Source organism: Carcharodon carcharias, chromosome 16 (assembly GCF_017639515.1).
Source record: "Carcharodon carcharias isolate sCarCar2 chromosome 16, sCarCar2.pri, whole genome shotgun sequence".
Taxonomy (NCBI): Eukaryota; Metazoa; Chordata; class Chondrichthyes; order Lamniformes; family Lamnidae; genus Carcharodon; species Carcharodon carcharias.
This window is the reverse complement of record NC_054482.1, coordinates 75,637,506-75,659,763: the sequence shown is the minus strand read 5'-3', so window position 1 is coordinate 75,659,763 and position 22,258 is coordinate 75,637,506. Positions and strand designations below refer to the sequence as shown.

At 41.0% G+C, this 22,258-nt stretch overlaps 1 protein-coding gene across 5 annotated transcripts in view; it reads right to left on the bottom strand.

Moving 5' to 3' along the window:
- armh1 (armadillo like helical domain containing 1) overlaps positions 1-22,258 on the bottom strand; it is a 41,763-nt gene extending 19,505 nt beyond the window's left edge. For 2 of the 5 annotated variants that reach the window (XM_041207645.1, XM_041207649.1), the window contains exons 1-8: positions 22,224-22,258; positions 20,262-20,416; positions 18,260-18,493; positions 11,473-11,541; positions 10,522-10,688; positions 6,106-6,302; positions 4,830-4,914; positions 1,192-1,311 (exon numbers count right to left, since the gene is read on the bottom strand). In XM_041207645.1, the coding sequence (XP_041063579.1) occupies positions 1,192-1,311; positions 4,830-4,914; positions 6,106-6,302; positions 10,522-10,688; positions 11,473-11,541; positions 18,260-18,465 (844 nt within the window). In that variant the 5' untranslated portion in view covers positions 18,466-18,493; positions 20,262-20,416; positions 22,224-22,258. Of the gene's footprint in view, positions 1-1,191; positions 1,312-4,829; positions 4,915-6,105; positions 6,303-10,521; positions 10,689-11,472; positions 11,542-18,259; positions 18,494-20,261; positions 20,420-22,223 lie in introns of those variants that run through there. The other 3 variants (XM_041207650.1, XM_041207648.1, XM_041207647.1) reach the window with 3 other exon arrangements.

Sequence of the window (22,258 nt, the reverse complement as noted above, 5' to 3'; positions counted from 1 at the left end):
ATTGGTGATGCCACTGGCCCTCCTGCGGCCAGAGTGGGGGTAGAGGACATCACAGCAGGACTCCACAGCATCCAAAAGGCGCTCCAGGGCCACATCACTAAACCTGGAGGGGTGGGGGGGGTGGTGCAGTCTCTTTGCCTTTCCTGTCTTCTATGCAACAGTCCAGGGCTGGAAGCACTGAGGGGAATGCGCTAGGCTGGACTTTAAATATGGTGTCTGGCAAAGGTGATGATGTGGCAGGTGACTGAGAGCCATGGAAACGGCGTGTTTCCCAGGAATGCATAATTAACGGTTAGGGCCGAAATGTCGTTTTACCTGCCCGCTCCCACACTTAGTGAAAATCTGGGACAATTGCACCCAGGGTCATTTAGCAAAGGGTAAATTGAGTCAGAGCCTGCTTTAGACTGATGATGTAAATGTTAGTTGTTGTTGATATACTGACTGGCTAGTCTATTTTTGGAAGGGGTTGATTGAAAGGTGGGGAGGGTAGCAGGAAAATGTTAACATGGTGAGAGCTCCTTACCCTTCACATGGATCTCTAATGCCCAGGTGAACCACTAATTCAATAGTATCAGCTAAGGATGACAATGTTAAGAATTAGCGCAGCCTCAGTACTCCACTAGAAATGTTACATTTTCAAGATCTGGAGGGAAGCTTGCACCCACAGCTAATTAGAACAATAAGCCACAACTGGCAAGAGTGCCACCAGCTGAGCCAAACTTGCACATAAAAATATAGCAGTAACATAGAGTTTGCAGTTTGAAGTACTACAATTCTTAAGTGTTATAAAAATCAGGTTATTTTAATATTTTATATTTGGTTTAACCTTAAATTGAGCACTGCACTGATTCAAACTGGGGGGGGGAGGCGAAACTGGAGCAGTTAAGTTGCATTTTAAGTTTAAAGAGCATTTAATCTACATTAGATTAAATCAAATATATTACCTATGGCATGCCACACCAACTTCCTCATCTGCTTTCCGATAGCACTAATTAACAGTCCTTGCCTCATTTCAAGAAGTTTTAGCTAATGCTATATTCACAAGACTCCATTCAGTTAGTGATCCAACGCTATTTACTCTATTGAACTTTCTTCTGCCAGCAAATAAAATTGTTCACTAAACAAATAAATTTGTTCAAACATTCAGGTTGAGCACTGTTGATTTGATATGACTCAGCTTTTCTTTCTTACCATCAAGAATTTTAGGTCGATTCTTTATGTCATCCATTGATGGATTAAGGCGTGCAACTAATCCTTCTAGCAAAGCTTTTCGTACATTATAGTTCATGAGTATCTTGATAAATTCGATTCCTATGGACAATAGTCATTACATGTAACACAAGAATATCTTAATATTTTACACAAATACTTTGATCTCCTGTGGCATTGAGACAAAATTAGATTTTTGATTTTTTAATAGAATCATAGAATGATAAAGCATGGGAGGATGCTTTTCAGCCTGTATTAGCTCTATGGTGGAACTGTCCAATAGTCCCGCTCTCCTTAGCCTGAAATTTTTTCCTTTCAAATATTTATTCAATTATATTTTCTGTATTCTTTATTGCTGGGGATAACGTGAGGAATAAAATATCCACAGTAACGCGAGATATTTCTCAAAAAATAGCCACAAGCTCAGAGAAATGTATAGGATATTACAGCAAACTTCACAAAACGGAGAGAAAAAACAACAATGAATTTAATTTGCAAATAAAGGTTAAAGGCCCCCTGGCTTTACACTGTGTGGCAAAGATTAGGTACACATGTAACATTAATAAAGGAAAATCTAGCTTTTGTTTCAGGGTAACTTCAAAGGTGCATGGATTATATTTCTGCTGAATCCCTGACCCTAGTGAGGGCAAAATTGGACCTTGTTTTGCCCATTTCTGGAGCACAAAATGGGAGAAACAGATTTGAAGGGCTATGTCCTGTACTGAAACTCATCCAATGCCATATTGACTTGAGAAATTTTTAGATGTGCCTGGCAGTTGCTTTCAAAAGCCATTTGTGCATTTGCATATGCTAATGAAGGAGTCACACATCTAGGGCCCAGGAGAGGTGGGTGAACATAGTGTTAATCATTGGGGCCTGTGCTTTCAGCAGGCCCAAGCTCAGGGGCCGAGTAGCCCGTTAATTTGGACGGTCGGCGTCTAAAGGAACACATAGAACTTCCCAATTGACAGGCTACTCGGTCAATGATTGCTGTTGTTCCAAACAACAGCAATTACTGGCCGAGTAAGATCCACCAGATTCCCCAGTCCCTCTTTTCTTGCTTATCTCGTGTCAGGACTCATGGGAGGACTACTCTATTTTTATTCTTTTGGAGCTTTCTTCACTTTCAACCTACTGGAGGCTGCTGGGGTTCAAGGCAAGGTAAAGTGCTAAGTGTCTTGTCCAGAAGGCCCTTCCTGAACCTCCTCCCTTGATGATGTGTGGGCCTGGCCCCTAGGTTGGGCCTTTCCTCTCCTACTCTCTCTCAATGGTGTGTGGCCCCGGACCGGGCCCTTCCCGACCCGACCTCCTCCCTTTTGATGGTGTGTAGCCCCCTTCCCCGGTTTCCCATCCAAACTCCTCCCTCTTGATGCTGTGTGACCCTGGGCCGGGCTGGGCCCTTCCTGACCTGACCACGTCCTTCTCGATGGTATGTGGCCTTGGCCTGCACCCTTCACCCCCGACCTTCTTACTCCCGGTGGTGTGCGGCCCACCCCAGAGATGCACTCTGCTCCCAAGGTGAATACAAGTGGCCAGGGAGAAGTAGATTTTCTCCACTGTACCCAGGCCGACACTCAAGGGTAATACACTGCGAAGCCACAGCTAGCAACAATATGATGAACCAAAAAATACTGACTTGACAGCAATGCAAGGAACCTAACCTTAAACAGCCTTGTTGAGTTCACTTTAATCTTGGACATTGAGTGGAATCCTGTAATAAGTAGAGCCCAGTTGATGTTCAATTATTGTGAAACATTAAATCTGTAATGATTTAAACTCTATCACATAATCTCCATTCACCAAGCATTTAGTGTGCTAGGCCAGGCCTTCCCGCTGTGACCTCCTCCCTCTCGGATGCTGTGGTCCTAGTTCCTTTTTGCCTGTCGACTGGTTTACATAGTGCCTTTCACAACCCCACAAATGTGCATCTCTCAGGAGTCTCAGCTACTGTGAAATACTTTTGTAGGCAATGTTATGTAGCGAATTCTAATGTCCAATTTACACGTAGCAAGATTCACAAACAGAAAAGGCCAGGTGCTGTGATTGGGGATAAAATTACACACGAGCACAGGAAATGGAAGCAGGAGTTGACTACACATCCCATAGAGCCTTCTCTGTCGTTCAATAAGATCGTGGCTGATCTTGGGTTTCAACTCAATTTTCCCATCCTCCCCCTATATCCCTTAATTCCCTGAAAAATCTGTCTATCCCAGCCTTAAATGGAGCATCCACAACCCTCTTGAGTAGAGAATTCCAAAGATTCACAATCCTTTGAGTGAACTAATTTCTCCTCACCTTAGTCCTAAAAGATCAGCTCCTAATCCTGAGACTATGCCCCCATGTTTTAGATTCCCCAAACAATCTCTGAGAGTCTACCCTATCAAGCCCCTTCAGAACTTTGTAGGTTTCATTGAGATCGCCTCTCATTGGATCATTGGGTGCTATGAGGCCCCCTAAAGTCCGAAAATGGAGTTTGCACATGCACACACTTCTGATGCGAAGTGTGCTGGCTGGTGGCTGGATGCCATCTTGGTAAAGGTTTAATGTCACACACCTAATGCTTCCCAGAAATGTGCAGAATAGGCAGATCAAGACATCAACCAATGAGTAACACTGATCTGACACCAGCACTGCTCTTTTAGAGCAACAGGCTTTAACCTGCATCCTTTCTTAACCTTGCACAGCTGAACATATGTTAAACATGTATGATTGAGGGGGGGAGGTTAAAGGGGAAGTGGGGGGTAAGCGGCCCAGGAACAGGAAGAGCACCAGGGCCCATGATTTCTCTTCTTGGCCCTGCACAGCTGATTAGAGTCCTACCTGCCACTCTTAAACTGGCAAGAACATTTTGGTTCATACTGTCTACAGGCTGCCAACTGAAAGGAAAGAATTTCTTTTTAATTTACCATAATGTGGAGAACGGAGAAGCAACAGTGTTCCTTCTGGGTCCACAGTATTACTGCGGGCTGCTGCCAGCACAAACTTGCTCCTACCTCCTTATGTTTGCCTTCCCCATTCTTAATAGTGTTGGCAGTGGCGCAGGAAACTGATAAGCTGCATCAGGAGACTCAACAGGTATCAGCAGCTTGCCAGCATGATCCAGATAAGGTCCAATTTTGGATGAGCGTTAGGAACTGACTTCAGGTATGCACAGCAAGCACACCAACCATTCCAGCCCCACAAAAGGTCTAGCCAAATTTCTCTTCCAGAAATTTATTCTGCTTGTCTGACACACTTGTCCGGCACACTTGTCCAGTTTGAACCACTTATACTTTTCACAATGTAACAAGTTGAACTTCTGTTTTAATGGTTACATATAGATAGAAAGTTTGTGGCACATTTATTTTAAGCATTAATAAAACATTTTTAGACACTATATTGTCTATTTGCCCATTTTATTTAAATAAATCATCTTTTAATTAGACCTGAGTTTTGGTCTGGCAAAGAAATGTTCTGTCTGGGTTTCAGCAACATGTTTTTTAAAGTATTTAAACAGCACAGTCTCCGGATAAAATCTTACTCCTGAAAATTAAAGAAACAGAAATCTAGGAATTCAACTGGAGCTGAAAACCCATGTTACTAAGCCCAACTATTTTTTCATAGCCCAAACAGTACTTTACCTTCATATTGCACTTCGTAGTGTATAGTTTTCAATATGTTCAAAAGTGATTCAATAATACAAGGATGTACAGTCTTCACAAGCGTCTAAAAAAATTGCAACGTACAGCAAGTTACCAGATTGACATTTAAAAACACCTTTTATGAATTAAACATTTTATAAAAGAAACATCTTTTAGGTTCCCCGGTACCATTCCTTGGCACAAAGACACAACATGCAGCATCCTGCCAACTCTCTGCCAATAGTGTTCTGTAACTGGTCACTAGGTCATAAAGGACAGTAGCCTGAAGTGACTTTCCCTGTGGTTCCTTTTTCTTTCATTACTGTATGGGATTAATTAACTGACATGGCAATAAAAAATTGCTCCACAGCGTCGTAAGTGCCATCTTTCAGATGAAACTTTAAACCGAAGTCCCATCTGCTTGCTCAAGTGAATGTAAAAGATCCCATGGCAAATTCAAAGAGGAAAAAGGGGACTCTCCCAGTATCATGACCAATGTTTATCCCTCAACCAACATTACAAACAGAAGATAAAAACAAAATACTGCAGATGCTGGAAATCTGAAGTAAAAACAAAATGCTGGAAAAACTCAGCAGATCTGACTCTTCTGAAGAGTCGTATGGACTCAGAACATTAACTCTGTTTCTCTCTCCACAGATGCTGCCAGATCTGCTGAGTTTTTCCAGCATTTTCAGCTTTTATTACAAACATAAGGCCTGGTTTATCTTTCATTATGGTTTGTGGGACCTTGCTGTGCGCAAATTGGTTGCCGGGTTTTCCTACAATACAACAATACACTTCAATTGTATTTCATTGGCTATAAAACATTTTGAGACATTGAGGTCATGAAAGGAGCTACCTTAATGTAAAATATAAAATAGAAACAGAAAATGCAGGAAACACCCAGCATTGTTGTAGAGAGAAAAACAGAGTTAACAATGTTTCAGATCAATGACCTTCATCAGAACAGGTCTTTCATTAACCTGAAATGTTAGTCATCATTTCTCTCTTAAGTGGTCATCATCAATGCAATCTGAGCACTATGGACCAAAAATTTGTTGATTTTGTTGAATTCTGTTCTGTACCTCATATCACACTATTATAGAGGAGACTTAGTCCAGGGTGCAAGGTTCCCCTTTTGGCTAAAAAGAAATGCAAGGGATTAAAACAGAACAAAATAACAACATAAAATGAACAAAACTATTATAATTAAAAATGAAGGACCACTTTGAACAAATGGAATTATATGTAGACTTACAACTATTGTTGTTCTCACCTGTAGAGTCCTCAGTGTTTGAAGAGCCAGTTGTTGTACCTTTGGGGAGGTACATGGCAATAATGCAATCAGTCCTTTGTACACTTGTTGTTGATACTTTGGGTTGCCTTGGGCTAGTAATTCCAACAAGATCTGAGCCTGCTCTTGGGTCTTTTCCAATTTTGAACTTGCCAAACATTCTGCAACGTTTCTCACACCTTATTTACACAAAAATATTAAATATTTTCAAAAGTAAAGCCAAATTATTATTCACAGCCACTTATTACTGCAGAATGCGTTTAACTGCATTTGTACAGGAGAGGCCAAAGGTGGCACAGCTGCAGAAGTTTCCCCAAGCACCCACAATGACAACATGAACTGCAAGGTCGGTTAATGTCCTTGCCAATCTCGCATAGGACTCTTCAGTCACGAGAGGACCCACAGAAGATGATGCTTGGACATACTCAAATAACAAGGAGTCTACCACCACAGATGAGGTAACAAGCATAATGCACTTTAGCATTCCAACATCTACGGCACAGAGTGACAGAATATTACTCTGCAGCTAAACAACTTTGTCCTCTTTTGATGTTGCTCTGAAACAGCTGTGAGTAAGTGCGCAATTACAACATTGCTAAGATGAACCTCACTGACTCCCCCACCCACTCCTCTGTATGGATGAGCATGACTTCCACTTAGTAGATTCTCTCCAGTAATATGGTGAAGGTCGATAATTCTACTGTCCATTCATTTAGTTTCTCATAGAATATATTCCAGTGAGGAAGAAGGATTCTAGGAAAGGGATAAACAAACCATGGTTAATCAAGGAAGTTAAGGATAGTATCAAATTGAAAGAAAAAAACATACAACGTGGCAAAGATTAGTGGTAATCCAGAGGATTGGGAGTTTTAAAAACCAACAAAAGATCACCAAAAAAATAATAGAGGGAGAAAATAAACTTTAAGGGTAAACTAGCAAGTAACATAAAAATGGACAGTAAGAGCTTCTTTAAATATATAAAAAGGAAGAGAGAGGCCAGAGTGAACATAGGCCCCTTAGAAAATGAGGCTGGGGAAATAATGGGGAACCAGGAAATGGTAGAGGAGTTGAATAAATACTTTACTTCGGTCTTCACGGTAGAAGACACTAATAGCATTCCAAAAATACTAAATAATCAAGGGGCAAAAAATACAGTAAATACAATAACTATCATTAGAGAAAAAGTACTAAGGAGTAATGGGGGTAAAGGCCGATAAATCTCCTGGACCTGATTGGTTGCATCCTAGGATATTAAAGTAAGTAGCCACAGAGATAATGGTGCACGAGTAGTAATCTTACAAGAATCCTTAGATTCTGGAAAAGGCCCAGAGGATTGGAAAACTGCCAATGTAATACCCTTATTCAAAAAGGGAGGAAACAAAAAACAGGTAACTATAGGTCAGTTAGCTTAATGTCTGTCATTGGGAAAATGTTGGAGTCTATTATAAAGGATGTAATAGCAGATCATTTATAAATACATAATATAATCACGCAGAGTCAAAGGGAATAGAGTATAAGTAGGAAAATCTTGCTAAAACTGTACAAAGCACTCGTTAGACCACACCTGGAATACTGTTAACAGTTTTGGTCCCCTTATCTAAGGAAACATATATTGGCATTGGAAATAGTCCAGAGAAGGTTCACTAGGTTGATCCGGGGTATGGGGGGATTTTCTTATGAGGAGAGGTTGAGTCGGTTGGGCCTGTACGCATTGGAGTTTAGAAGAATGAGAGGCAATCTTATTGAAACATATAAGATTCTTAGGGTACTTGACAGGGTAAATGCTGAGAGGTTGTTTCCTCTTGTGGGAGAGTCTAGGGCCAGAGGGCATAATCCAGAGTAAGGGGTCGCCCATTTAAGACAGAGATGAGGGGAATTTCTTCTCTCAGAGGGTAGTGAATCTGTGGAATTCTTTACCACAGAGGACTGTATAGGCTGGGTCATTAAGTATATTCAAGGCTGAGATAGAAAAGATTTTTAATCAGTAAAGTAATCAAGGGTTATGGGGAAAAGGCAGGAAAGTTGAATTGAGGATTATCAGATCAGCCATGATCTAACTGAATGGCAGAGCAGACTCAATGGGCTGAATGGCCTGCTTCTGCTCCTATGTCTTATGGTCTTATAGAATTCTAGTACCCCTGTATGATTTCAGTAGGGAAGAAAACCAGTCATGTCTGTGCCGGCTCTCTGCAACACCACTAACGCTAGCGCCACTCTCCTGCCTTTTTACCAAACCCTGCAAATTTTGGCTCTTTAGGTAATTATGAAATATTCTTTTGAAAGTCATGATTGAATTTGCCACCACTACACTCTCAGGCAGATCCTAACCTTTCGCTGTGTAAAAAGGTTTTCCCTCATGTTGCCTTTGGTTCTTTTGCCATTCACCTTAAATCAATGGCCTCTGGTTCTCGACCTTTCTGCCAATGGGAAGTTTCTCCTTATCTACCCTATGCAGATCCCTTATGATGTGGAACACCTTTATCAAATCTCCTCTCAATCTTCTCTTCTCTAAAGAAAACAGCCCTATTTACTCTTAATCAATCCTCGTAACTAAAGACCCTCATCCCAGGAATCCACTCTTGTAAATCTTTTCTGCACCTTCTCTATTGCCTTCCTATCCTTCCTAAAATGTGGTTCCCAGAACTGGACACAATACACCAATTGAGGCCAAACCAGTATTTTATAACATAACATCCTTGCTTTTGTACTCTAAGCCTCTATCTATAAAGCCCACGATCCTGTATGCCTTATTAACTGCTTTCTCAACCTGGCCTGCCATCTACAAGGTTTTGTGCACATTTACCCCCATGTCCCTCTGCCTTCCACTCCCTTTAGAATTGTACCCTTTTTTTATGTTACCTCTCCTCATTCTTCCTACCAAAATGTATCACTTTACATTTCTCTGCATTAAATTCCTCTGCCACATGTCCACCCATTCCATCAATCTGTCTATATCCTCTTGAAATCTATCATGATCCTCCTCACAGTTCACAATACTTCCAAGTTGTGTGTCATCCACAAATTTTGAAAGTGTGCCCTGCACACCCAAGTATAGGTTATTGATATAGATCAAGAAAAGTGGTCCTAATAGTGATCCCTGGAGGACCCCACTATATACCTTCATCCAGTCCGAGAAACAACCATTCACCACAGCTCTCTGCTTCCTGTCACGCAGCCAACTTTGTACCCATGCTATTGTTGTTCCTTTTATTCAACGGCCTTAAACTTTTGCTGATAATCCTGTTAAGTGGCACTTAAACCTTTTGGAAGTTCACGTACACCACATCAACCACATTATCCTCAACAACACTCTCTGCTATCTCATCAAAAAACTCAATCAAGTTAGTTAAACACAATTTGTCTTTAACAAATTCATGCTGGTTTTCTTTGATTGATCTACATTTGTCCAAATGACTATTAATTTTGTCCCGGATTATCTTTTCTAAAAGCTCTCCAACCACTGAGTTTGATGGGGTTGTAGCTGTTGAGCTTTTTGAACAAGGGTGTAACATTTGCAATTCTCCAGTCCTCTAACACCACTCCTGTATCTAAGGAGGATTGGAAGATTATGGCCAGTGCCTCTGCAATTTCTACCCTTTTGCAAAATGTCAGATTTCATCCCCATACATCCTTTCACATACAGTATTTTTCTGAACCCAGGTACAGGAGTACACATTGGCTAATTTGTTGTTTTGAGAGCTCTCCCATTTATCCCTTTAGCAAAAACTGCCATTCACTAAATACAGAGGAGGCATCTACCATCTGCCACACAACAGATGCAAGGGAACACCACCTCCTGCAAGTTCCCCTCTAGGCCATACACCATTCTGACTTAGAATTATATTGCGTTCCTCCACTGTCGCTGGGTCAAATTCCTGGAACTCTCTTCCTAACAGCATTATGGGCATACCTACACCACATGGCCTGCAGCGGTTCAAGGTGGCTCACTACTACCTTCTCAAGGGCGATTAGGGATGGGCAATAAATGCTGGCCTAGCCAGCGACGCTCACATCCCGTGAAAGAATTTAAAAATCGTAACTGGAGCATCTAAGCAGTACTTCAACTACTCAGCACCCATTTGTAATGGACTTTCTGAGTGAGGCCTCAATAAGTTTTTATTAAAAATTCTGCCTGGCCAATCTTCATGCCTCACCTTTTGCCATCCCAGTCCTAGCACACTAATCTACACAGAAAGTATCACTGGTCTTTCACTGGCTGTTGGCAACTGAAATTCCTATCCAAATCCCCAGCATCTCACACCATCCAGTGGGACCTTCATAAAACAATGTTAATGAGCTGACCTCACAATAATAAATGAGGTCAGCTCACGTGGAAGCAGGTCCAATCAGCACTACACAGCCAAAATCACATAAATCGGTGCCAATGCGTTAGATTACCATAGCTTTCACAGATTAATTCCTTGTATTTTCGTCCAGCACTCGCAATAATTTGAAGCAATTTTAATGCTTCTTGTTTGTTATCTTCTTGCAACTGTTTTAATTTCAGAATTTCCAGAAAAGTCAAAATACCACCAACTTCTAAAACTTCTATCAGATATCGATGTCTGGAATAAATTTAAAAATTCATATAAATTATAATGGTACACCTGTAATTGCCTAAAAGAAAAGTTTTAGCTAATTTTTGCAAACATTTACACAGATATTGTAGAAAATGTAAATAATAAGCCTTCATATGAATAAAAAAATGCTCTTTAGAGTGTAGTGAATATACTTAAAATTTATCTACACCAACCCAAAAGAACAGTTCAATTCAAAATATGCAGCTGAAAAAACTTGTATAACATGTTTTCACAAATTTAACTTAATTATGTTGGATAAGTTGCAAATAAATAAAACCAACAGGCCATGAGAGTGAAAGTGTTGAAAATGCACAGCTTTCAGAATCAAACAGTGACGATGGAGATATGTTATTGCTGTGTAATGAAAATGTATATTGGTACATTGATAGAAATAATATTCTATATTAACAGTTACAGTAATTGTTATCCTGATTAAGCAAGAATTAGAACTATTTGGGGGTCTAGTGCATTTCAGTGCCAAGACAGTGAAAGCCACAGGTGTGATTAGTGATGTTGATGAGTTCTCAATCTCAGCTGCATTTCTGTAACAACATATGGAGTGAAAGACATCTACCTTCCTGTAGATGCCCACCAACTAGAACCAGCTTAAAGTAGCCTTTACAGAGGCCATGGATCAGGGGCCTTATTTCCCAGCATTGGTTGGCATGTGCCCCAGGCAACAACTGGAAAGTTCACATTTTTCACCAAAATAAAAGATGAAGAACTATTGATGATATAAACATTATTTAATGATTAAGTCAATGCTTACCCGCTTGTTGCAGATAAAAATACACCAATGGCTTGTAACTGTTCAGTTACACAGGTACCAACCATGTAGCTGTTCAAAAAAGTTAAGTACTTCATAAAATATTGATTGTTCTCCTTTTATGTGGTACAATAGAACAAGGCTCCCAACTTCTAATAAATAAATAAACCATGTAATTTAATATCTTAGTTTTTTTCATTAAATATGCCTAAATTATAACTATTTTTAAGGACTCCCTGTAACTATTGTTTTTTTTCCAAGAGTTAGAAGCATTGAATGATACAGCATAGGAGGAATACAGATTTTTTTTTGTTTTGTTTTACTCCACCTCTCTGAAACCAGACTGCTGGAGAAAGAGAGTGTGAAAGGAGAGACAACTACAGCTCCTATGATAACAGCCTGAAGCCCTGGGCAAATCACTCCAATTCCCCTTAATGCTGTCATTGCCAGTTCCTTCCAACTCCTCTTGGTGGAGGATTGTGGTGCTTGTCAAATGCATCCTGTGACAAAAATACAACAGAATCAGATGAGGAAAAGGTAAAAGAGTGCAGAAAAAAGTGGGGGAGTGACAGCAAGGCGCAAAGAGAAGCATATAAAGAAAGGGAGATAGGGAGGAAGCAGAGCAGAACCTCCAGTAACAATGAATTTTGTACTTAAATTCTGGTTTCAGCCTAGTCCCAGGGTCCTGAAATTGACCTGGAACAAGTCAGGCCACATTCTCCTAGGACCCTCCCACCACCAATAATGTTATTTCTCTGCATTCAGCTAAATTTCCCAGAATCTGGTACTCCCTTTCATTACATTCAAATTCTAAAAGCAGCCTCCCAATCCTATGGCAACCTCAAGAGCCTAACAAATTCACTCATTACTGTTGAACCTCCTTCTACTCCTGCAACACTCCACAGCATCCTCCACAGCTGGAACATTTGAGCAATTTCTCTACCAAGTGCTAACAAACTGCTGCCCACTCCCACCAATGCTCAAAGACACCTGCTGCCAACATACTCGATGATGCTACCATATCCTGAGCTCACTGCCTCCAAACACTGGATCTCCTACTATCACAGTCAAAACCAGAGAGTAATTCAAATTCTTGGCTGTCATATCATCAAACCAGGCTTCAGAAATCATACTGTAAACCAAACCTTTATTCAATCCCCAATCATACCAAACCCCATGTTTCACTTTGTAGTACTCCCACCTCCCCAAAACACTCCAAATTCCATAACTGCCACTAAGCTCCACAAGCTATCCTCTGAACCAAGGCTAAATCTGCCATTCCAAAAGCCAACCTGCTGTGTTGTCCACCATTTTGCTGCACATCCTCCAAAAATAAGTCTTCATCCCTAAGTCCTTGCAATTGACCGCTCCATCTCCAATCTCCCTTTCTTCTCAAGTTCTTGAATATGTTGTTGCCTTGTGAAAAAGTCAGTGCAAGCTGATTGGCTGGAGGTGGCAGAACACATGCACAGTGGATGAGTGGCTGGAGCTTGGTCAAAGGCAGCAGCCTTGGCTGCCTGTACTAGTCCCTGACTCAGGGATCAATAACACTTGCCAGGCAGCAGTTAGAGATGATTTTTCAAGAGGAGAACAATCTGTTTGGGGGAAATCACAGAGAATCACAGAATTATTACAGTGCAGAAGGAGGCCATTCCTCCCATTATGTCTGCACCAGCTCTCCGGATGAGCGATTCACAGTGCAATTTGCGCCCCCCCCCCCCCCCCCCCCCCCCCCCCCCCCACTGCCTTTTCTCCCCATAACCCACATTCTTTCCCTTCAAATAACAATCTAATTCATTTTGAATGCCTCAATTGAACCTGCCTCCACCACACTCTTAGGCACTGCGTTCCAGATATTAACCACTCGCTGTATGAAAAAGTTTTTCTCAAATTGCTTTTGCTTCTTCTGCAAAGTACTTTAAATTGGTGCCCTCTTGTTCTCGATCCTTTCATGAATGAAAACGTTTTCTCGCTATCTACACTATCCAGACCCCTCATGATTTGGAAACTTCAATCAAATCTCCTCTTAGCCTTCGCTTCTCCAAGGAAAACAGTCCTAACTTCTTCAATATATCTTCATACTTGAAGTTCCTCATTCCTGGAACCATTCTCATGAATCTTTTCTTATTCACTCCAACACCTCCACATCCTTCCTAAAGTGCGGCGCCAAGAACTGGACACAATACTCTAGCTGAGCCTGAACCAGTGTCCTATACAAGTTCAACATAACCTCCTTGCTCTTGTACTTAATGCCCCTATTTATAAAGCCTAGGATACTGTATGCTTTATTAACTGCTCTCTCACTGTCCTGCAATCTTCAATGACTTATGCACATATACACTCATGTACCTCTGCTTCTGCAACCCCATTCGAGTTGTACCTTTTAAATCAGGAGATTACTTGAACCGGGCTGTGGGATGCAAAACAGGCTCATGTGACCTTCAGCTGGTGTGAAACCTTAGCCCATGTGACCAGGTTTTGCCGGAGGGAGAAGAGGAGTGTGGCGCAGCTGAAAAAAAGGAAACGAAGGCTAGATTCAGGAGCTGGCAACAGGCAAATACAAGGATGTGCAGCTGTTTCTGTCACTTAAAGCAAGTGAAATTGGTCATATACTGCTCAGAATTGTCACTGAGAGTTCGGACAAAGATGTTTCTGGGAGCTGCATGCTATCAAGGCTGTCATGAGCAAAGCTGAGGAGATTCTGCAGAATTCTGCCCCTAATAATAGATTCCTTCATTTCCCTACAACTGATGTCATGCTAATTAACCTATGGTTCCATGTTTTCTCTTTCCTCCTTTCTTGAATAGTGGGGTCATATTTGATAGCTTTCAATCCACCGGGACCATTCTAGCATCTAGGGTATGCTGGAAAGTCAAAACCAATCGACCACTGTCACGGCTGCCACCTCTTTTAAAACACTAGGGCGTAAACCATCAGGTCCAGGGTATTTGTCAGCTTTTAGTGCCAATAATTTCACAGTGCTATTTCTTTACAAATACTATATCTTCAAACTCTTCATTTTCACCAGACCCTTGATTCAGGGAAAATGCCTTGATCAAGAAAAGGAATTGATGGCAAATCAGAATAATTGGTTGAATGCAGAATTAAAAACCAAGACTAATGAACTGTTAGAACTTCGCCATGAAAAGAGTAATGAGATCCTTGAACTTCAAAACAATCTGGAGATGATGAAGGGAAAGATATGTGAGGTGGAGTGTCACAGTTCCAAAGTTGTTCCTGTGAATAAAAACTCTTTGCTGAATTGTGGTCTAGTTGAGCAAATAACTGATTCAAGTAAAATTACTGATTTATCAATCTCAGTAATGGACAATTTGAAAACAGCTAAAGTACATGCAGAATTGGAAATCAAGAATTACCAATAAAAAGGACTGAAAGCGCAAAATGGCCTGGAAAAGTCAATGACCAGAGACATTTATTTATAAGTGCTTGCCAGTGTCAATACACAAAATACAGCAGTTGGAGTTAAGGCAAGCGGACAGTTTGCAAAAGACCATCCGAGACCGGAAAGAGGGGGAATCATAATGTTTGTGGATTATGCAAAAGAATTGAAGGGTTGGAATGAACTATGAAACTCCACAGTGAGAACATAATTGACGTTGCTCAAAGGGAAGTGGAAAAGACCTGTTCGAAATGGGATCGGTAGAAACAACGTCATAAAAAGTTTAAAGATCAAACCAAGCAGGAGTACTTTTGTATGAACATAAAAAGCATCGCAATAACATCCTTGAAACGGCAAAAAGATATTTTGACCAGAGAAGAAATGAGATGTTAATGCACAAAAATGCCATTTTTACTTTGTTAATTCAAAATGAAAATTTACCACATTTGAGTTTGGAAAATGAGCTTAAGAATGGAATTACACCTACAACAAACAAAAAGGGCTGTAAATTTAAATATAACATTCTTTGCTGAGTTAAAGACTGGGAATAAGAGGAAAAAGAAACATAAGAGTTGAGTTATGATAATACTATGATGTGCAAATTCTGCTAATCTTGTTACGTTTATTGACTTTGTTTAAATACCCTTTTTGTAATTGTAATTGTATGATATAACATGTAATTATTAAAGCAAGTGGGAAATTTATTTGTATAGTATGTAATTAGCTATTGTTAGAGGTTTATGATGTTAAGTTTGTGTGAGGTGGATGTAAGGCCATTGTAAAAAAACCTTCACTGTTGTGAAGCTTTCTTTCCTCCAAAGGTTTAAGTTTGATTTGTATTTCTGTATGTGTGTGTTAAGAAAAGGTTAAATTGAGTTTTAGTTTCACTTTAAAAGGTGCTTGCATTTCTAATGAGAGTTTTACAACTGTAAGCTAAGTTAAACAAACAAGAGTAGAAGAATTGGGCTGTTGCTTAGCAACAGGGGTCCAGAGAGACAGGTCCCTCCCATATGCACACACAGAAGAGAAACAACAGTTTGATTTTGGAAGCTGTTTGAGTTCAGCTGGTTATGAAAATAGGTGCCAGGAGAGACTGGAGCAAAGGGGATAGATAGTCAGTCCCAAGCTAAAGAAAATACCCCAAAATCCAAGGGAGTGGAACAGGAGAAAGACCCAAGAAGATCTTCTAGTCAAAGGAAAGACAGGAACCTGGAAAAGATCCTGTTAAGCGAAGTTAAGAGTGAGGGGCAGAGAGAAAGGCTGAAAGCTTCATATTTAAAGAGACAAAAGCCACAGAAAGCAGATTTAAAGCGAGAAGCTTGCAAGAGGCAAGAAGGTCCAAAAAGATGGCAGAAGGTCTGTAACTTTTTGCTTTGGGCATGTGACACAGTGGTGTACTATTAATACTGAATCAGTGAGAGAGTGTGTGGAAGACAGCTTGAATGCATGCAGTGACCCAGGGAGAGGAACATCAGGAGAGTTCAAAACCCTAGAGGTGAACCCTTGCGGAAGGCGTCTAAGAGAAAGCATCGGTTTGGGAGACCAAAGCAAGTTCTTGGAAAGTTGAGATTGGAAAATCTCAAGTGAAAGACAGAGTGCAGTGAGACCAGTTGGCTCATGGTGTGACAAGTGTCTGGGGGGAGTTGAGGAGAGATCCATATCTGGTTGAGATGACATCTGTCAGAGTGATTTCAGAGTGTGGTGTATCTGACCACAGGGTGCCTATTGGTACATGAACTGGGTAGTTACTGTGGACATTAGAGAATGAGATAGCTTTTGTAACTTGTGTTATCCTTATAAATCTGTATATCTCTGTAAAGGAGGGGAGAAGGGTAAAGGAGTATTGTAATATAGTTCATCTTTTCTTGTTTAATAAATGTTTTATGCTTTTGTTAAAAGTTCATTAGCTGACTCCGATGGCTCTGTCCAGTAACCCCTCTCCACATACCTAACAAACAAAAATAAAACTTAGGATCTATCAAGCTGGGTTCCACCCTGGGATCAGGCTTGTCCGCTGTAATCTCAGCTGAGTGAAAATTCTGGAACTCCCACCTTAACAGCAATGTGGGTGTGCCTACACCACATGGACTACAGCAGTTCAAGGCAGTTCACCTCCACCTTCTCAAGGGCAATTAGGGAAGGGCAAAAAATTCTGGCCTAGCCAGCGACGCCCAGTTCCCATATATTAATATTTTTAAAAATGTCCATATTCTATACTCAGGAATTCCTGCCTATTCCTCACCTCTCCACCTTTCTCCCTGCCTTTAATAATCTCCTTAAAACCCAATTCTTTCAATAAGGTTTTGGTCACTCCCTATTTGGCTCAGTATCTATTTATCACTGGTTATCATAGACTCATACATTTTTAAAATTCATTTATGGGATGTGGATGTTGCTGGCTAAGCCAGCATTTATTGCCCATCCCTAATTGCCCTTGAGAAGGCAGTGGTGAGCTGCTTTCTTGAACTGCTGCAATCCATGTGGTGTAAGTGCACACACATTGCTATTAGGGAGGGAGTTCCAGGATTTTGTCCCAGCAACCGTGAAGGAATGGCAATATATTTCCAGTCAGGATGATGAGTGGCTTGGAGGGGAACTTCCAGGTAGTGCTTCCCATGTGTCTGCTGCCCATGTTCTTCTAGATGGTAGTGGTTGTGGGCTTGGAAAGTGGTGTCTAAGCAGTCTTGGTGAGTTTGTATAGGGCAGCTTGTAGATTACACACTGCTACTACTGTGTGTCGATGGTGGAGGGAGTGAATATTTGTGATGGGGCGCCTAAATAGCAGGCTGTTTTATCCTGGTTGGTGTCCAGCTTCTTAAGCAATGTTGGAGCTGCACTCATCCAAGCAAATGGAGAGTATTCCATCATACTCCTAACTTGTGCCTTGCAGATGGCGGACAGGCTTTGGGGAGTCAGCAGAGTTCCTAGCCTCTGACCTGCTCTTGTAGCCACAGTATTTATATGGCTAGTCAATTCAGTTTCTGGTCAATGGTAACCCCCATGATGTTGATAGAGGAGGTTTCAGCAATGGTAATGCCATTGAATATCATGCCTGCACCAGCTTCCACAACCCTGCTCTTCTCCCATTGCAATTTTTTTTTCCTTTTCAAGGATATATCCAATATTGTTTTGCAAATTACTATACAATCTGCTTCTAGTACCTGGCTGTGTCTGATAAATTCACGTCAGATTTCTGTCCACAGTGGTTAAATCAAAATATGATTCTTTAGATGTACAAAAGTGCCATAATTGTGTATTGGTGTCCTTTGTTTTCTCCCACAACCACCGCCCCCACTGATGTTCAATGATTTATTTCAAAGTTAAAATGAAATATTCCCTAATAATTTGACAGAAAACAATTCTTAAAATTAAGTCTAAAGGAAAGGATACGTTAATCTGAGCCATGCTGTCAATCTTGTGAGAAACAAACTGGCCCCTTGTGCAAACTGTAATTCCAGTTCTGGACCAGTTTTACCTTGATTTGTATTTATGAAGTCATTCAATATACGATGTCGGACAGCTCTGGTACCATTGTCCCACTCCTGTAGAAAACCCATAAGTCTAGAAATTTCCACTTCTTCTTTTGATGAAGCCATTTTCTGAATTTCATTAATCTCTCATCCGCTGAGGAAAAAAAAAGTTAAAAATCATTCCATACATGGGGCAGAATTTAGTGAAGCCCGTGGAAACAGGATATGAGGTGGCAGGGGAGACTTCTTAGGCGGGAGCTGAAATTTTGGTTTCCTGGCAGGGGTTGGATTTGAGAAATTCAATCAGCAGTGTGTTACCAGCAGAGTGACAATCAATAACCTATTTACCATGTATTTGCAAATCATGAACACGCATTAAATGGGAACTTAATCAAATTAAGTACAAGCCTCAAGATTAAGTCAGCGGCACATGGGAAACTCGTGCCTCCTGCTTCCTCACAGTTTAAAGATGGCGTATTTGTTTATTCTTTGGATCAGAAGTGAAGTTTTGTCTTTGTCTAACTCAGTGGCACAAGGGTGGGGTGCAAGACAAACTGGATTGTCAGTTAGTGGCAAGAACAAGGAGCAGGTGGGAAATAGAGGCTGGTGGTGGCCGGGTCCTCAAATGGCAGTACAAGAAGGCACTGGCACATTTGGGGGTGGTGGGGGGAGGTGTCTGAAGAGAGCCAGGCTCTGGCTTATAAGGTGGGTCCATTGTTGTAAAGGTCTGATCTTATGTGTCCAAGGGAGGCAGTTGTACCATACATTGCAAGTCAGCAATCAGAAAAGGGATATTAAGGTTGAAGCAGGGAAGGTCCAGCTGGAGGGCTGATCAAAGGTCTCTGTGGGAGTGTTGAGGGATACCAAGGGTAGTCAAGTGTGATGCAGGGAGGCTTCAGGATAATGACAGGAAGGTTGTGGGTGGGGCATGGGTCAAGGATGAGAGACAGAAGCTCAAGTTTGACTGGCTTTGGATCAAGGGATGATTGGGGGAAGAAGCAAGGTGATGTTGGATGGATCAAGGGCAATAGGAGGAAGCTTGAGGGTGACAGAGGGGGGATGGAGATTGATAGGCTGCAGATGCAGGGTCACACTCTGTAAGTCCATCAACATGGCTGCTAGGAAAGTTTAAAGTTCAAAGAGGATCAGGTTATTGTTAGAGGAGGCAACTGTGGGATGGGAGGAGTTCTGGGTGTGGCCAATGGGTCATGCATTCCCATTGGTCAAGTGCACTGCTCTAGAATTGAAGGCCATGTAAACTGATGTGCTCATATGGTCACACAACAATATAGACCACAAACCGGCACCAGCCAAGGGAGAGGGAGGTCAGGAGGAAGGTAACTAGGACCGTCATTGTTGCTAAGGATGCAGAAGAATTAGAGGGGAGTTGGGGGGAAATAATTCCACCCAGAGGAAGGGGGAAACTGGAACTCATTGCCTAAAAGGATGGTAAAGGCAAAAGTCCTCATCTCATTTAAAAAATAGTTGGATATGCATTTGAAATGTGGTAATCAATTAGGCTACGCACCAAGAGCTGGAAAATGGGTTTAGGCTGGATAGCTGCTTTTCAGCCAGATAGACACAAAAGGCCAAATGACCTCCTGCACCACATATTTCTATGATTCTGACTCAATACTCAATCGCACCACCGCCCCCCAACCCCCAACATCTCTGTTTGTTTCTTGTCTCTCCCTCATTGTGTCTCCATTTTTATTTAAATTGACCCCATAAATTATGCAACAGCAAGCTCACTACAATTTAAACATATGTATAGCTATCGTTCCCTCTCTAGTCCTGAATATGCCTTTCCATAAAATGTCCATTGTCAATGTATTCAGATGTCATTTCAAATGATATATTGTTTACCATTTCATTTAAATTTCATGAAATTATGTGGAGGAGAATGATACTTTGTAACTTACCTTCTCTTACTATTCATTTGAGCTTGAAGTTGATGAGTCACTTGGTTGAGGTGCATCCAAGGATACTGAGGGCAGTAAGGGTGGAAATTGCAGTGGCACTAGCCATAATCTTTCAATCCTCCTTAGATGAAGGGTGATGCCAGTGGACTGGAGAGCTGAAAATGTTACATACACCCTTATTCAATAAAGAGTGTAAGGATAAACCCAGTAACTACAGGCCAATCAGTTTAGCCTCAGTGGTGGGAATGCTTTTAGAAACAATAATTTGGGACAAAATTAACAGTCACTTGGACAAATGTGGATTAATTAAAGGAACATTAATTAAGGAAAGCTGCATGGATTTGTTACAGGCAAATTGTGTTTAACTAACTTGATTGAGTTTTTTGATGAGGTACCAGAGAGGATTGGTGAGGGTAATGTGGTTGTTGTAGTGAACATGGACTTCCAAAGGGATTTGATAAAGTGCCCCAAAAACATTTGTCAGCCAAGCTAGAGCCCATGAAATAAAAGGGACAGTAGCAGTATGGATATGAAATTAGCTGGGTAACAGGAAACAGAGAGTAGTAGTATACAGTTGTTTCTTGGACTGGTATACAGTGGAATTCCCCTGGGGTCAGTGTTATGCTCCCTTGCTTTTCCTGAGATATATTAATGACCTGGACTTGGTGTACAGGGCACAATTTTAAAGATGGCGAATGACGTAGAGCTCAAAAGTATTGTGAACTACGAGGAGGTAAACTCCAATAGGAAATGGACAAGCTGGAGGAATAGGTAGACAAGTGGCAGATTAAATTTAATGTTGAGAAGTGATTTACTTTGGCAGGAAGAACAAGAAGAGGCAATATAAAATAAGGGTACAATTCTAAAGAGGTGCAGGATCAGATGGATCTGGGGGTATATGTGCACAAATGATTGAAGGTGGCAAAGCAGGTTAAGAAAGCAAGCGGTTACTAAAGCATATGGGATCCTGGTCTTTATAAGTAGGGGCAAAGAGTACAAAGGCAAGAAAGTTATCTCATAAAACACTGATTCAGCTTCAACTGGAGCATTGTATCCAGTTCTGAACAATACACTTGAGAAAGAATGTGAAGGCATTAGAAGATGCAGAAAAGATTCAAGAGAATGATTCCAGGGATGAGGAACTTCAATTACATGAATAGATTGGAGAAGTTGTTTTTTTTCTCCTTGGAGAAGAAAAAATTAAGCAGAGATTAGATTGCTGTGTTCAAAATCATGAGGGGTCTGGCCAGAGAAAAACTGTTCCTATTGGTAGAAGATTCAAAACCAGACAGCTCCAGTTTAAGGTGATTGGCAAAAGAAGTAACATTTACATAGGAAAAGCCTTTGTATGCAACAAGTGGTCAGGTTCTGAAATGCACTCCGTCAGAGTAGGGTGAAGGCAGATTCAATCACGGCTAATTTCAAAACAGAGCTGAACAATTATCTGAAGAGACAAAATTTGCAAGGCTCTGGGGAAAGGCAAAGGACTGGGACTAGATGAGCTGTTCTAGCAGAAAGCCAGCACAGACACAATGGGTGAATGGCTTTCTTTTGTGCTGTAATTATTCTTTGATTCTGTAATTTTATCAATTGAAAATGAGAAAATCAATAAACTGTTAGCCATTTCCAGAGCTCAGTAAATTGTTATTTGCCTCTCAAACTCACTGCCTAAAAGGGTGATAAAAACCCTCATCGCATTTTAAAAACACCTGGATATGCACTTCAAGTTCGGTGAGCTACAAGGCAACGAATCAAAAGCTAAAAGGTGCGATTAAGCTGGATAGCTCTTTATCGGTCGACAGGGATATGATGGCCCTAAAGTGCTCATGCTCTGCTATAAATATTTCTGTTTCAACACGTTTGGTCGATTCAGATATTTTTGATAAACAGCAGATTTATCTTACTGAACAAGTTATATTTCTATGCTAAAGAGACCACACAATTTCGCACAAGCCAACCTACCGTGAAAATGGTAAACCGATTGGCTTTGTACAATT